Source organism: Scyliorhinus torazame, chromosome 19 (assembly GCF_047496885.1).
Source record: "Scyliorhinus torazame isolate Kashiwa2021f chromosome 19, sScyTor2.1, whole genome shotgun sequence".
NCBI lineage: Eukaryota > Metazoa > Chordata > Chondrichthyes > Carcharhiniformes > Scyliorhinidae > Scyliorhinus > Scyliorhinus torazame.
Window position 1 is genome coordinate 120,671,586 of NC_092725.1, and position 16,873 is coordinate 120,688,458.

General features: G+C 45.0%; 1 protein-coding gene across 1 annotated transcript; it reads right to left on the bottom strand.

Moving 5' to 3' along the window:
• Positions 1-1,326: 1,326 nt before the first annotated feature.
• On the bottom strand, positions 1,327-14,548 carry nts (neurotensin). Its single transcript, XM_072483979.1, has 3 exons — positions 13,929-14,548; positions 12,533-12,600; positions 1,327-2,263 (listed from the first exon to the last, which is right to left on the bottom strand). The coding sequence occupies exons 1-3, from the start codon at positions 13,984-13,986 to the stop codon at positions 2,099-2,101; spliced, it is 291 nt and encodes a 96-aa protein (XP_072340080.1). The 5' UTR covers positions 13,987-14,548; the 3' UTR covers positions 1,327-2,098.
• Between the last annotated feature and the right edge of the window lie 2,325 nt (positions 14,549-16,873).

Here is a 16,873-nt window from a genome sequence, read left to right on the forward strand (position 1 = left end):
TTATGTAAATTGCAAATGGCATTAACATGGTCGGTACATGCAAATAACTTTTTGCAAATGGTTGAAGCTACAGTCCATTTGGTGTGTGAAAGCTATCCAGAGTTGCTTTCTGTGCTATCAGATACTCTGTCCCGTTTTGTGCTATCAGAATCCTCGTACCGCTCTAGAAAGGACGAGCATTTTTCTGCTCATATGAATGTTTTGTATGCATAGAATCATCGAATTGCTACAGTGCAGAAGGAGGCCATTCAGCCCATATTTCCCGGCGAGATCCTATTTGGATGGTCAGTATTTAGCACCTTTCAATCCCTTTTAGCCTGGTTCCTGCAATGGTCCAGACAAACCCATTCCACGACCAAAACAATGGACCCCATCCAGGTGTGATGTCTCTGGCTCTCATGTTGATATATAAAAGATAAATATCCATTTCTCCTTAGCTGCTGGTGATGTTTGTTTGTATAATAACTGTTGTCTGGCACCATCAGTTTTCATGGTCGCCCAGTTTCTTTAATTGGATCTTTTGATGGCCCTATTTTGTCTTTGAGACCTCAATGCCCCAGTTTCTCACTTTCGGTATTGATATGTTTGAAGCTTAACCACATAACAGTACAGTTGAGGTTCGGCCTGTTTATTTGAAGTGTTTATGTCCATGAAGCTTTGGGGGTTTTATTTTTAATAAAAGTCCAGTTGGAGAGAATTCGGATCCTACCCCCTGCTGAGACATGCAGCTACTCAACAGCATGTTTCGCTCTGGATTGGTCACTGCAATCATTGAAATGAGCAGGCAACTTGCACAGCAACACACAATCGGTTTATGGTGAGAGCCCTGCACCCATTTTCAGGGCCTATTCAATTTTACCTGCAAAAACATTCCCTGTAAGTAGATATTCAGAATGCATCAAGTCAAACACAACATTTTGTCGGCAGTATTGCCCTGAATGAAGAATTTTCCACAAACTTTCATAATTTTAACCTAAATATAACAATCTGAAAATACACTCAAAATTCTTAGCTTCTCAGCAATAAAACGCAAAACCAGAATGTCCATCTACCTGAATGCAAAACACTTCTCTGTGAAATATTTGCCAATGGCTGTAGTTAATGATCAAGCAAGTCTGATGTGGAGTCGGCCAACCTCAGGTACTTGGCTTGCACTCTGCCTATTCTGCCAGTAATGCTACACTACCCACACCAGCAACAAAAATCACCACAAATTGTTCAGAGTTAAAACTCCTGGAAAGTGCATGCTGTGAGTTGAGAAGGTGCCTGCAGGACACAAACGTCTCTATCAGCTGCAAAATAAAAGAGGAATTTTGAATACACGCAGCATTTTAAATGAAGTTTATTTACATCTGCAAACAATGCATTTGACATGGATAAAAGAGGATCTATTGTGCACAATTTGATGGTGACAACAACAACTTGAAGACAGAGTCATCGTAAATCTAAGACATATTAATCATAAAGAATGACATATCAGAACACCAATAACTGCAAGGAATGACATGCAGAATATTTTTAATATTCAATCTAAACGGGTGCCCTTTTAATCACAAAAAGATGTTTACCTTTAATCACACAAGGTTTACTCACTATCAAATGTACTGAGTTTAAGCCAACTACACTTTCACAAGTAAAAGGAAGGCATATAGATGCAATGTCCTGCTTCCGAAACATCAATGCTAGGAGTGCATATTGAGTGCATATTGTGCTCCTGCAATCTGTCTTTTACCTCTTTTTCATTCCAATGGTTAAAGACTGCGTGCAAGGAAAGCTCAAGTTACCCAATATGCACCCTGGGAAGCACAGAAATACAAAATCTCCCCCAGCATGCAAAGTTCCAGCCTCCTCTTTCACGGCAAATAGGATTCCATGATGCACTTCACTAAAGCATATAAATTATCTTTCAAAACATTGACAAATCCTGATCTCAATTAAATAAGGTGTATTTTGCATTTGTGGATTTTTCATGCTTTCAATGCTGAGAACACATACTGAATTAGTTAAACAGGAAATGAAATTATTCATGAATATATGTGTATCCAGATAACCAGTAACAACTCATATGTTTAGCTGAAATTTATACCTGTATCAAATACTAATTCATGAAGAAGACAGAATTCCGTTTAAGTATATAAGGCCGACGGAATTTTCCAATGCGCACTTGTCTTTTCAGAATATAAGGATATTTTCTCTTTCCTTGTTTCTCTTTCTTGTATTCTGAATCTTCATGGTGACCATAGTCTTGGTGTGCCTGAAACAACTACAAAACATATGGCAATCACTGTAACACACCAGGCAGTATATATTAGGAAAACACTAGTAAGAGGAAGGCACCAGAAAACAATTTTCAAAGAGCGAGCCATTTGTTGGTGTCCAAAATCTAGTCATTAACAATGAAAGATTATGTGATATTTCATAACTGGACTGATCAGTATTGTTGTGCTGTTATAATGATACAATGCACTGATCACTCATAAGGGATTGTGTAAACATGTTGTGGGTTCATTTATCTAGACGAGGCACTTGGGAACAGATATAGATGGACAGAAAGTTTGAAGACATAAGCAGCAGAGCTGTGTATGCATGCTCTGCTCAGAAGCAAAAGTGAAACCAAGACTGGGTCACCTGACACACTTCCCTGTCATGTTGCCATCCCTTAAAAGGCACATTAAAACATCCCCCTTTCTTTATAAAGGCACTTTCCTCTCTTCTAGAGACATATAACTATTTATAATACATTTTCATGTTTAGTTACCATTACATAAGTGCACAGAACTGATGTATCTGTGAGTCTATAAAGCGTAATGGTGATCTGCTGGTATGCCTAGATCTTGTAATGGTAAGCACCAAGGGGTTCCAATGGCATCCGAGCAGTGGTCGTCACATCTGGTCTCTGGTGGAGGAGACCAGTAGTGGTTCCCGCAAGCCTCAGCTGCGCTGGCGGGGAGGGGGTCCGAGAATATTTAAATGCTCATTTAAATATCCTCATCTGGGCATGAACTAGATTGCGGCAGGTGGCACAGGCCGGTAGCATTGTGCTCTGTTTCGCGCTCGGAACAAGCACCATTTTGGGGCTCTCCCATATTTCTCATGGAATAACGGGATGTCGATTTGAAAATCCCCCCTTTATCTTTGACTTTATTACAGAAAATGATGATAGCGAATCCATCCCATCTATAGATAATCTATAGTTTAAATTCTAGCTGAACACCTGACAATGAAATACTCCATTTTAAGTGTACTCCATACACTTGGAGTATATCAATTAAAGATTCATTCACTGCGTTCGAAGTTGAGACATTTTATTGTCAAGCTATTCTAATATGGGAGTAGATTTTTCAGCATTAATACCTGGGCAAAAAAAGTTGTCAATTGACAAACATGACACAAATTATCCAATCTTCATTTCCTTTGAGATCCCTTCTAGAATTTCTTGCCCTCCCCCTCCAGATATCTGCCTCTCAATTCAACCTGTAACACCTCCAGATTTAGATCTGAGGATCTAAGTAGAACTTCCTATGACTGACCTTTCCTCTCCTCCCCTCTCCCACTACCCTTGCCCCCCTCAGCTCTTTCAGGCATTGTGCTTTTGTGCTGCCTGTTCACCAAAAATTGATGGGCTTTCTTAATTAGCAGCACTCTTTCGCATCACAGCAACTTTCGCACACTCCACCTAACTTTCTTGCATTGATAAAGAGGTCCATAATGTTGAAGGTTCAGTAGGTTAACAACAACCTTATATGGATACCGCAGCTAGCCTGCTAATGAGAGGAGAATACAAACCCACCAAATTAAAATCCAGTTTTTTGCCGCAGGTCGAGGGGAAGATCTGAATTCCTGCAATAAAGCTCACCCTATTCTAGAATTTCCCTTCCTGCCCTGGTTTTCAACTCTCCTCTTTAGTTAATGGTACAATAGAAGAGTCGTGGATTTCTGACCCCAGTTAAAATAAACTTTTCTGGAATGAATGTTTTTAAATGGATCCTCCTAACTTTTCTTCAATTTATTTGGAAAACAAACAGGCAGCTACCACTGACAGAAAAATCTGAGGAATTATACCGAGCAATTGCTCCTGCTGAACTGTTGGAACCGCAACTACTGCACTATCTGTTTGCAGACAATAAAGCCAATACACAAATGTTACATTCAAGCCCACGGATGGACTTTGAAGCAAAGAACAGACCAGAGTCTGGATTTTCTGCATTGATCTGCTCACCTTTGAGGCCTCAAAGTCTCTCCACCAACCAGGCACAGGTCAGGGAGCGTGCTAGGCTACATACCATACACCTGGACGGCTGCAACCGCTGAAGATTGGCGTCCATTCTACTATTGCGGTTTGCAATGTTCATTAAACTACCGCTAAAATATAATATTAATCTTACAATAAATAATTTGCTTGGTCTCGCTGGACAATTATTCAAGTAGCTCTTTGGGAGCTCGTAATCAAAGTGATCTGATAAAAGTAAATAAATCACAATGCCAATTATTTCCACATTAATCTGTGGCTCGTGTGCAGTAAAATGAAAAGTGACACAAAACTACCCAGAATGCATCTATTTTATTATAAAATCATGGCAACATGTTCCAGAATTTTGCAGCAACCCATAAGGATTATACATAACTCTCAGTTTAAAAATACTTATCAAGCAAGATGGTGATCTAAAGCATCGCATAATTGAGTGAATTATTCTTTCATTTCATTTGAAACCTATGGGCAGAATTTAATGGAGCCTGGCTAAGTGGATATGATAGCAGGGCAGCATGGTGGCGCAGTGGTTAGCACTGCTACCTCACAGCGCCTAGGTCCCAGGTTCGATCCAGCCCTGGGTCATTCTCCCCGTGCCTGTGTGGGTTCACCCCCACAACCCAAAGATGTGCAGGGTAGGTAGATTGGCCATGCTAAATTGCCCCTCAAGTGAAAAAATGAATTGGGTACTCTGAATTTAAAAAAAAAAATGATGGCAGGAGAGCTGGGGGAATTGGACAGGAGTACCCACATTGGATTCCTGGTGTCCCCAGTTAGGTTGGGAGTGAGAAGGGCCTAATGCAGGAATAACACCCACTCCGATTTTGAATAAATCAAATAACCAATTAAACTAAATCAAATAAACTGAGCGACAAATTAAAGGGGCAGTCCCTTAAAGTGATACTGCCTTAAACAAAAAACAAATCACATATGTAACTTAAAACCAATACGTGATTACGAGGGTCAATAGGGACCCCAGCCCCCGCAGTGCCCACCAGGCCCAGAAGGCCTTGACGGTGCTAATAGGCATCATGTGCTCAATCTAGGAACACCGAGCTTCAAATGTAGAGGGCAGACAATCAGGTCGGACAACCCCTCGGAATCACGATCACTGATGGTGGGATGCGAATTAGGTTGATTATGAACCACATACAAGTAATTATCCTTGTGCCCACCAGAACTTAGTGGTAGCTCAGCGATTTAATGGGACTCACCTGGCTCTCCTGTGCACCTAGGGACTGTTGAGTTTACCTGCAGCACTAGGTGTTGGGGGAGGTTCCCCATTGTTAGATACTCAGTGCCCAACCGAGGGACCCAGAATACAAAGTGGAAGGGCCTCTGAAAGCAACCCTTGCCTCTCGACATTCCCCCTTCTCCAATGACACCTGCCCATGGTCCCTAGCCCTTCCCATTCAGCGTGCCCAGGGATCCAGCGGCAATTCCCAGACTAGTCCTTGGAGCATTACCATCAGCAGCCATGATGCCCGGCGACACTGCTGGCAGGGGCAGGATTTCTGCTCCACTGGGGTTGGATTGCATGGAAGGTTCGTAGCTGGCCAGTCAAGTGCTGGAGGGCATTCAAATTGCATTGGAACTACCCCAAGATAAACAATCCAGCGCTCACATCAGCACTAAATCCCAGCCGATTTTTAAAAAAAACTTAATATTGTTTTTATGATTTTAAAAATTCCTTGCCATTCGGAAGAAATCTGCTCAATCCAAATTTAGAATTAATTGTCATGTCCTCTCCATCACTAAAACTGCCTAATTCTATTTTTTTGAAACTTTTTTTGTTTCTATCCTTATCTTGGTTTTTCTGAAACTCAATAGCCTTATTCCTATTTTTGTCCATATTCCTCGCCCCCCATAAATTCTAAAATTTCTGTATACTAAGGGCAAAAACTTTCCGAAATATTGACAATGGTTGATAGCGGGCGGGGAAAGCAGATTTGAAGCCGCCAGCACCATTGGTGACTTTTTCCGCTGTATCATTCAGGGCATAGAGAAACAAAAAGGCAAGGGGCGGGTCCCAACACATCATGCTAACCAGCAACTTAGTTTTTTTGAAAATCGGGACGCCATTTCTAAAGGCTTCTGCAGTGCACAAAGGTTAACTTGGGAGGCGCACCCACCACACCCCTCGGTAGTGCCAGGGGTAGTGCCTGGTCAGTGCCCAGGCATGGCCCTCGTTTCCCCACCCCGAGCGATGCACTCACCTGAGCTCCTCTGGAAGCTCTGATCACCAGATGAATGTCTTGGGTGAGCAGTTATGATTCATGTTGGTCTGCGCTCACGCTGGCCTGAGGGTTGGTGGGGGGGGATGGGGTGGTGGAAGATTCAGGGTTAGAGGTCTCATAATGATATGCTGATGTATGGAAAAGATGCTCTTGGTATTCACGTCACTGGTGGGAGAGGGGACAATCTTGTCACGCTCATACTTTGACACGGAACACGATTTGGACATCTCGTGAGATTTTCCGCTCCTGTCGCTGAACCCATCTAGTTAAAACGGAAGTGAAAGATCCCAGCGTACATCTCACACAGCCATCTTTGACAACCTATCTTGCCACACTCCACCACCAACACCATCAACTTCCACCATATTCCATGTTTTGGGATTTATTCAGCAACTCACTCCTGTTGAATCACAGAACCTTTAACCGTGCAGAAGGAGGCCATTCGGCCCATCGGATCTGCACTGGTAGACTGAAAGAGCACTCTACCTAGTGCCACTCCCCCACCCTATCCCGTAACCCAGCACATTGATCATGGCCAGTCCACCTAATCTGCACATCTTTGGACTTGTTCCTTCGTAAACACCTGTTAAGCTCTCTGCGCCTTTGAAAGCCGACTCAAAACCTACCTTTTCAACCAAACCTTTCTTCGTCCTCCTAATCTCTCTTCCCAGTACTCATCATTAGTTTGGAGGCTATTTTCCATTGTGAACACCTGCAGATTGCTTTACTTACGGTAAAGCAGCCAATCAAATGAAAGTTGTTAAATAGTTTGGCCCTGATCGTCCGTAGAGATACTACCAGAGTCCTGCTATATCTCCAGAGGGAAAACCCAAATGGGAAGACGTAAATGACCGGAGTATTGCAGGTTAAACAGACGAGTTTAGGGTGAGGGTTGACATGTGGAATAATTATATAGTAGCCATCACGGCTACTATATAGTAGGGCAGTACGGCGGCCCAGTGGTTAGCACTGCTGCCTCACGGCACCGAGGTCCCAGGTTCGATCCCGGCTCTGGGTCACTGTCCGTGTGGAGTTTGCACATTCTCCCCATGTCTGCGTGGGTTTCGCCTCCACACCCCAAAGATGTGCAGGGTAGGTGGATTGGCCACGATAAATTGTGTATTCTAAATTGAATTGGGTACTCTAAATGTTAATGTGGGCAGCACGGTAGCATTGTGGATAGCACAATTGCTTCACAGCTCCAGAGTCCCAGGTTCAATTCCGGCTTGGGTCACTGTCTGTGCGGAGTCTGCACGTTCTCCCCGTGTCTGCGTGGGTTTCCTCCGGGTGCTCCGGTTTCCTCCCACAGTCCAAAGATGTGCAGGTTAGGTGGCCATGATAAATTGTCCTTAGTGTCCAAAATTGCCCTTAGTGTTGGGTGGGCTTTACTGGGTTATGGGGATAGGGTGGAGGTGTTGACCTTGGGTAGGGTGCTGTTTCCAAGAGCCGATGCAGACTCGATGGGCCGAATGGCCTCCTTCTGCACTGTAAATTCTATGAACTCTATGATCACGGGTGTGGTTGAGGGAGGGGCAGGATTTGCAGCTTAACATCCTGGGATATAGCATCTTCAGGAGGGGCGGGGGCAAAAGAGGGGGAGGCATTGCACTATTAGTTCAAGAGTCAATTACTGCAGGAAGGAGAGATGATATCTTGGGGTTGGCATTGAAGAAAGCTTTGTGGGTAGAGTTTAGGAATAAAAAAATGGACAGACACATTGCTAGGTGTTTATTTTAGACCCCCAGATAGACAGTGGGAAATTGAGGAGCAGGTATGTCCGCAAATTGCAGAAGTGTGTAAAAATAATAATTGGGTAATTATAGTTCAACTTTCTCAACATTAACTGGAATAGTCATTGTGTTAAGGGTTCAGATGTAGCAGAGTTCGGAAAATGTATACAAGAGAACTTTTCAGCTCAACATGTGAGGATCCAACAAGGGATGGAGCAGTGCTGGACCAAATTCTGGGGAATGAAGCCAGACAGGTGGTTGATGTGATGGTGGGGAGCATTTTAGTGATTGCGACCACAACATGTTGAAATTTAAGTTTGTTATGGACATTGAAAGAGAAAAATTGCAGAAAAAGGTCTTGGATTGAGGGACAGCAGACTTTAATAAAGATAAGGCAGGCTCTGGCCAAGGTAGATTGGAACAAGTTACTGGTGGGAGATCTACAGAAGAGCAGATGGACTGTTCAAAGAGGAAATGGGGAGGGTACAAGCCCAACATGTTCCCTCGAGGGTAATTGGAAGAAGTATCATGCCCAGAGAACCATGGATAACCAGAGATATTCCGGATACAATGAGAAGGAAGAGAGAGGCTTTTAATAAGTATAAGGGAAGCAAATCAACAGAGGCATTAGTGAGTACAGAAAGAACAAGATGGAGTTTAAGAAAGCAATTAGGAGAGCAAAGAGGGGATATGAGAAATCTCTTGCTGGTAAAAGTAAAGAAAATCCCAAGGCATTCAATAAGTATAGCAATAGGAAGATGATAACTGGGGAAAAAGTAGGGCCCATTAGGATCTGTGGGTGGAGCCAGAGGACATTGGTAGGGTGTTAAATGAGTATTTCACATCTGTCTTCACCCAAAAAATGAGGATATAGATATGGAACTCAGGGAGAGAGGGACTGTGGAGGTTATTGAGCAAGTTCTCAAAGGGAGCAACAAGGTATTGGAGGTGTTGGCAGGCTTAAAAGTGGAGAAATCTCCAGGTCCGGACGAATTGTGTCCCAGGTTGCTGTGGGAGGTGACAGAATGAGATTGCAGGGGCCCTAATCCAAATTTTGGATTCTCCTCTCTCCACAGGAGAGGTGCCAGAGGACTGGAGAACCGCAAACATGGTCCCACTATTTAAGAACGGCTGTAGGGATAAGCCAGAGAACTACAGGCCAGTGAGTCTCAAGTCCATGGTGGAGAAACTAATGGAGAAAATTCTGAAGGGGAGAATCTATCTCCACTTGGAGAGGCAAGGTCTGATCAGGAATAGTCAGCATGGCTTTGTCAGAGGGAGGTCATACCTAGCAAATTTGATTGAATTCTTTGAGCACATGACTAAGTGTAGATGAGGATAGTGGAGTTGATGTCTACATCGATTTCAGCAAAGCATTTGACAAGGTCCCACATGGGAGACTTATAAAGAAGGAAAACGCAAATGGGATGCAGGGGAACTTGACAAGTTGGACTCAAGCTGGCTGAGCTGTAGGAAACAGAGGGTGAAGACAGACGGCTGCTTTTGTGACTGTGGCATACCACAGGGATCTGTGCTGGATCCCCTATTATTCGTCATTTACATAAATGACTTAGATGACTATGTGGAGAGTCAGATCAGTAAGTTTGCGGATGACACAAAGATCGGCCAGGTGGTTAACAGTGAGGCTGAAAGTCTTAGGTTACAGGGATGGTCAAATGGGCAGAAAAGTGGTCGATGAAATTTAATCCTGAAAAGTGTGAGGTGTTACACTTTGGAAAGAGCAATTTGACAAGGAAATATTCAATGAATGGTACCACACTGGGAAGTCCTGAGGTACAAAGAGACCTTGGCGTGTGTCTAAATAGATCTCTGAAGGCAGAAGGGCGGGTTGATAGGGTGGTGAAAAAGGCATATGGTACACTTGCTTTTATCAATCGTGGCAGAGATTACAAAAGCAAGGAAGTCATGTTGGAGTTGTACAGAGCTTTGGTGAGGCCTCAGCTGGAGTACTGTGTGCAGTTCTGGTCCCCAAATTCTAGGAAGGATGTGATTGCACTGGAGTGAGTGCAGAGGCGATTCACCAGCATGTTTCTGCGATGGAACATTTAAGTTATGAAGAGAGGTTTGATAGGCTTGGGTTGCTTTTGGTGGAGCAGAGATGACTGAGGGGTGACCTGATCGAGGTGAACAAGATTATGAGGGGCATGGACAGGATGGATAGGGAACAGCGGTTCCCCTTCGTTGGAGGGTCGGTTACGAGGGGACACAAGTTCAAGGTGAGGGGTGAGAGGGTTCAGAGGGGATTTGAGGAAAAACATTTTTGCCCAGAGAGTGGTGACGGTCTGGAACCCACTGCCTGGGAGGGTGGTAGAGGTCGGTTGCCTCACGTCCTTTAAAAAGTACCTAGATGAGTACTTGGCACATCTTAACATTCAAGGCTATGGGCCAAGTGCTGGCAAATGGGATTAGGATTGGCAGATCAGGTGCCTTTGATGCGGCGGTGCAGACTCAATGGGCCGAAGGGGCTTCTCCGCACTGTATTATTCTGTGATTCTATCAAAGTGGTCATTTACGACATTTGACTAGGGGTTCTGCTGGTCCTCACTGAAGTTGACACTTCTAGAAGCCCTGTAAAATTATATTGGTGTCATTCAATAGTGCAATGTAGCTTAGATTACAGTGCTATTGCACTGTGACAATGGTTTTGACTGTAATCTAATTAAAATAATGGGAAATTTATGTTATATATCATTGTTACTTGGCCACGTGATACTGATATTTGGGTACAACTGTGGAAAAAGATTGACGGCAATATGTTATGGTTAATTTAATAATATCGCAAGGCTATTATGCAAATAAGTAATAAATATCTGACAGTATAGTTTGATATTGGAACACATAACAGGAAAAATTAATCACATCAATGTATACTGAAGAATCATTTGAACACAAAACAGATTATGCCAATGTATTTACTGATTTCATCCCTCTTTGTGACATTACCACAAATGTATTAATATAATTACCAATGATATGTTAGGCAGGGTGACACTGTTTTCACTGGCAGCTGGGATGGCAACCAAATCACATAGATTTAATAATGATTACAAAAGTTGTGGGGGCGATGAGGGGCCGATGTAACAAAACAAAAGCCCCATTTTGGGGGTGTATAGCAGGGCATTTCTCGGCACCTGTAGTGCTGAGAATGGCCCCCGCTATATAACGGGACTCTGCCAGCTATTCTGGCCTCTGCGGGGAACGCCCCTCGAGGTCGCACTTATCTAATTTCCTGCACTGACGGGTTCAGCTCGTAAGTGCAGGAAGACGTCGGGGCGCCATTTTTAGTGGAGGAGCCCCTCCACTGCCCCAAAGTACCTCTTCGGGAGTCCTCGAGCTCCCCCCTCACTCCACTGCTTCAGGGTAGGGCACCTTGGGGCCTGATGCTTGGCACAGGCAACCTGGTTCTGTCAGCCTGTGCCACTCTAGCAGTGCTACCTGGGCACCCTGACAGTGCCAGGTTCACACTACCAATGTGTCAGGTTGGCAGTTGCAAGGTGTTCAGCTGGTAGAGAAAGTGCTAGCGTAGCACCCTGTCAAGAACATGACCACCCTTGGATGGTCTTGGACCCACCCCCCCCAGGTGCCATTATACCTGATCCATGTTTGTTTGGACCAGTGCTAATTGGCGCCATGGCAAGGTCTCTCAAGTGAGGCCATTAATTCCCAGGCCTCGGGAGAATCCAGCATTGGCATATTTAAATGAGCCTAATAACTCATTTAAAGATGTTAATTTGGATCTCGCCCGATCGCGACACGACATCTAGCGAGATCGCATTAGATCTTGTGAGGCATTCCGAGCATCGCGTCTCCCGCGAGAGGCCTCTTGCAAGATTTAACGGCCTTGGTCAAGTTGGGCACAACGAGGCCGTTAAATCATGCCCAAGATCTTTTTTCACTCAGCAATTTGCTATGACCTGGAATGCCAGAAAGTGTTGGAGGAAGCATATCTGATATTAACTTATTGAAAAGAATTGGACCTTCGCTTAAAAAAGGAAAGTATTTCCAGGGCTATAGAGAAAGAGCAGGATTGCGAGGCTCAGTGGTAACTCTTGAGCTAGCGAGCACAGATCCGATGGGGTGAACCGCCTCATTCTGTGTCGTATGATCTCTCTACTCTAAGATTCTACCTTTGGTGAAGTTTAGGGAAAAGAACAATTGCAGAAAACCTGAGGCTCAATCTCTTTTTAAACACTCAAGGCTATTTAAGTCTCGCCTGCCGCACACTAATGTTAGATATCTGCTTCAGTGCAAGAACCTCCTCTGTGCTATCTTTAATTTTGTCATAGCAGTCCTACCTGTAAGGCATAAAGATGATCCAGGAGGTCGCCTTTCGTTGGTGTTGTTTCAGTGTAAGCTGTAGAAACTGAAAATAACCATTCCAAACTAAGTTCACCTTATTCACCCACAGGCTAACAACAACAAAAAACAGCATCACTTTCAGTCCAATTTTTTAATTAACTATTGTGCTTCCCCACCATTTGGACATTTCGACTGACTGTCCCAAGGTGGAGAGCCAGACTGGACCAAGATATTGTGATCCACATACCATACAGACTTATTCTAATATTTGAGATGGATTGTGTTCAGACTTCAATTGTCTTATAATCTGCAATGGAGGTTGCAGCTTTCAGAACACAAGGGTGAATATTTTCATATTTTGCTGCTTCAGCGCATTATTATCTGAGCAAATAGAGTTTTGTATTCCTTTACATTTACAGTGCATGCAGAGATAATTTGGCAGGCCATATTTCATACATGGAAATTGAGATGAAGCACTTATACTCAAATAAATAATTGTTATCCTACCAAAGAAAAATGAGCTTTCCCTCGGGTACACCAGCACAGCATGCAGACAATTAACTAATTTTCTATTAAAGTTAACCCATGCAAATTCTTCTGCCGTTTTGGTCCAGCAATCACCTTATCTTTGGATTGTTTATTTGTGACTTCATATTTGAATCACACTTTCGCAGTCCAATTATGGAAAAGATACTGTGCTAAATAATAAAGCCCAGCGTTGCAATTAATGTTCTGCCCGTGGACTGCTACAGGACAAGATTGAAACCTTTGCTGGAATGGGATAAGCAACAGTAAATCAGGAATGTAGTCATTTGGTACGCTGGGTGTCCATCAAAAATTAAATGTCCTCATCAATAGTCAAAAGAGGAACATTTGTTGAACTTTAGCTACTTTTGCGCTCTGCCAAGTTGACCAATCGAAAAATCGTCAAGTTACTTGTTTTTTTTTTTGGGGGGGGGGGGGCGATGACAAGCTTGATCAATCTCTCGTCAGTGTGTCGGATCAATGACTGGAGCTGAGCAGGAGCATGTTCTCACTGTCAGCACAGTTATGTTACTTCCACCCACACGCGGAAGTTTCTCCAGGGGTAGCAGATTCGCCTCCAATCAATTGACCAATCAATCCCATAATGATGGGAGTTAAGCCTGACCTGCAAGGTAATTGACACCCCAAATGCTTCATGTCTTTCAAGTTCATTCAGGCGAAAGAAGAATGGCAAGTTTGCCACTCCAAATGCGAACAATAAAAACAATGTATTTCCTTAAAAGAAACTATTCAATGTGCAACGAGCTACGAACTTCTCATGAGCTCACCGCTGGCCCGATTCCCCCTCGGTTACTTTTTCAATGCAATATTATTTCCTATTTCAAAAAAAATAGTATTCTCACCCACCTGAACAGACAGCGTTGGAGCTGAGGAACAGCAGCAGCCACATCATCTGAATGCTCATTGTGCAAACTGGGAGTGCTCCTCACTTTGTTAGAGAGTCCATGAAAGTTAGTAGGGGGGCGGGGGGAAGCTGGGAGCCGAATGTGATCCTTCTCTCTGGGGTTTTCGTTCGCTCTCTGTGCACAAGGAGGCAGGAGCTGACTTCTTTAATACCTCCAGGCTGCCTTGACGTCAACACTACCCCCCTGACTTGATTCCAAGGTGTGAGATGAACACGCTGTACACCCAATGATGTTCTTGTCTTGTTAACGCTGCCAGCCCACCTTTCGACTGCATCATTTCTTTAATGTTGCAAAGATATGCGGCGGTTGCAGAATTCCCTTTTTAAACCTATTTTTTTTTTTAAAAGAGAAGTCGCCCAGGCAGCACACGATTACATTTTCCGCCCAGTGTCACCAGCATTCGCCCACTGTTGGTGTATTAGTGCCTTCCTCGCAATGATATGCAGTTTGTGTCGCTGCGTTTGAATGATCTGTTCTGCGAAGACCATGTATGCACTGATGTATTATTTACAAACTGTTCGATCGTGTCTCAAATGAACGTACCTCTCTCCGACGCCAAAAGGCCCCGGGGAGCTGAATTAAATCCATACGCCTTTCTTTTAAGCCCTCTGAAGTTTCTTGTTACGATCTTGCTATTCCCATGGGGTGGACTGAACTTTCAGAATGGGGAATAAAAGTTGCAGCCGCCTCTTCCTTTGCCCAAGACAAGAGGCTAACCTCCGAAGCTATGGAAGTGATGATCCGCATTTTTTCGCTTGCATTTTATATCTTCAATAATTTTTCAGTCTGTAATGATCCCTGCATATGTTAATACATGATTAGTTAATGAGCAGTCAGTACAGACAGATGATCACTAGATGGCAACACTAACAGGACCCATAGAAGGAGTTTCCCGCTCTTTCTGGAGGTTAGTGTGTGTAGCTAGAGTAACGACGTGACAGACGTAACAGATCAGAGTGCAATGTAGTATCATCATTGTTAGTTTAATCTAATTTTAGTTAATTATTGTGGTAGTCTGTATAGAGGTATTATGGTACCTGGTAATGCTGAAACACCATTGGTAGATATTGTATGTTTCCTATTGGTCAATGGTACCTGCAAGCTGGGGTATAAGAACCCGTGCCGCCCCAGCAGCCTTCATTCTGTACCTGAGCTGCTGGGGGAAACACCTAACTTATTAAAGCCTTTAGTTGGACTACAACCTTGCTTTAGTGGTCATTGATCGTGCATCTAATAAGCTAGATTTAAAAGGATGGAGCTCCGAATCAAGCCAGAGTGTCTGCAACTCAGCCCCCACGCGGCGAACTCTGCGGCAATCTTCAAGCACTGGCTGGCGTGTTTTAAAGGATATCTCGGAATGGCCGAAAACACACCCACGGGAGAACAGAAAATGCAAGTCCTGCACTCGAGGGTGAGCCCGGAAATTTACACCCTCATCGAGGACGCGGAAGACTTTGATGCAGCAATAGAGCTGCTAAAAGGACATTATATTCGCCCGGTAAACCAGGTCTATGCCCGGCATCTGCTAGCAACGAGGCGACAAATCCCTGGGGAACCGCTGGAAGAATTCTACCGTGCGCTCCTGGTGTTGGGGAGAAACTGCAGCTGCCCGCATGTTTCGGCGAGCGACCACACAGAACTCTTGATCCGGGACGCTTTCGTGGCAGGAATGCTGTCCTCCCAAATCCGCCAGTGATTGCTGGAAAAAGACACCCTAGGCCTCAAGGAGGCACGGGCCCTTGCAGGCTCCCTGGATGTGGCCTCCAGAAACACCCGCACTTACGTTCCCGACTGCGCGGCAGCCCCCTGGGCAGTGTGGAACCCCTCCGCAGCCGACCCCAAGACATTCCCCATCCCCCCACAAGCTTGTGCTGCAAGGCGGCCTGGCAACCCCGGGGGGCCCCGCTGCTACTTTTACGGGCAGGCCAAGCACCCCCGGCAGTGCTGCCTGGCCTGCGCATCCCCCTGCAAGGGATGCGGTAAAAAAGGCCACTTTGTGGCCGTATGCCAGGCCCGTGAGGTTGTCGCGGTCTCCGGTGGCGAATGTAGACCGCCACCACAAACATCTCCAAGGGCGCCCTCGGGCGCCGCCATCTTGTCCCGCGGACGCCACGTTCGATGGATGGGCGCCACCATTTTGTGCACCCCCAGCCATGTGCGACCAATGGGAGCCGCCATCTTGGATGGACTCCCAGGACCCCATCTCGGCTGACCGCACACCGCACGAAGAGAACACTCAACTGCTGAGATTAGCCTCGGTGACCCTGGATCAGTCCTGGCCTCGAACACTCTCAACTGCTACATCAAAAGTACTAATCAACGGGCACGAGACGTCCTGCTTAATCAACTCTGGGAGCACGGAGAGCTTCATACACCCCGACTCGGTAAGGCGCTGTTCTATCCTTGTCCACCCCGTTCACCAAAAAATCTCCCTGGCCTCCGGTTCCCACTCAGTAGAGATAAAGGGGTTTTGTGTAGCAAACCTCACAGTCCAGGGAAGGGAGTTTAAAAATTACCGGCTCTACGTCCTTCCCCACCTCTGCGCGGCCACACTCCTAGGTTTAGACTTCCAGTGTAATCTCAAAAGTCTAACTGTCAAATTCGGCGGCCCTATACCCCCCCTCATTGTCTGCGGCCTCGCGACCCTCAAGGTCGATCCGCCTTCCCTGTTTGCGAACCTCACCCCGGATTGCAAACCCGTTGCCACCAGGAGCAGATGGTACAGTGCCCAGGATCGGATCTTTATTAGGTCAGAGGTCCAAAGGCTACTGAAGGAAGGAGTCATTGAAGCTAGCAACAGTCCCTGGAGAGCTCAAGTAGTGGTGGTAAAGACCGGGGAGAAGCATAGGATGGTCATCGACTACAGTCAGACCATCAACAGGTTTA

What these genes read in the sequence shown, in the direction of transcription:
- nts (XM_072483979.1), bottom strand. Translation starts at nt 13,986, where the DNA reads ATGAGCATTCAGATGATGTGGCTGCTGCTGTTCCTCAGCTCCAACGCT. An exon ending in CTCCAACGCTGTCTGTTCAG is followed by an intron (nt 12,601 to 13,928) that starts GTGGGTGAGAAT and finishes GGTTATTTTCAG; the next exon opens with TTTCTACAGCTTACACTGAA. An exon ending in ATCATCTTTATGCCTTACAG is followed by an intron (nt 2,264 to 12,532) that starts GTAGGACTGCTA and finishes TATGTTTTGTAG; the next exon opens with TTGTTTCAGGCACACCAAGA.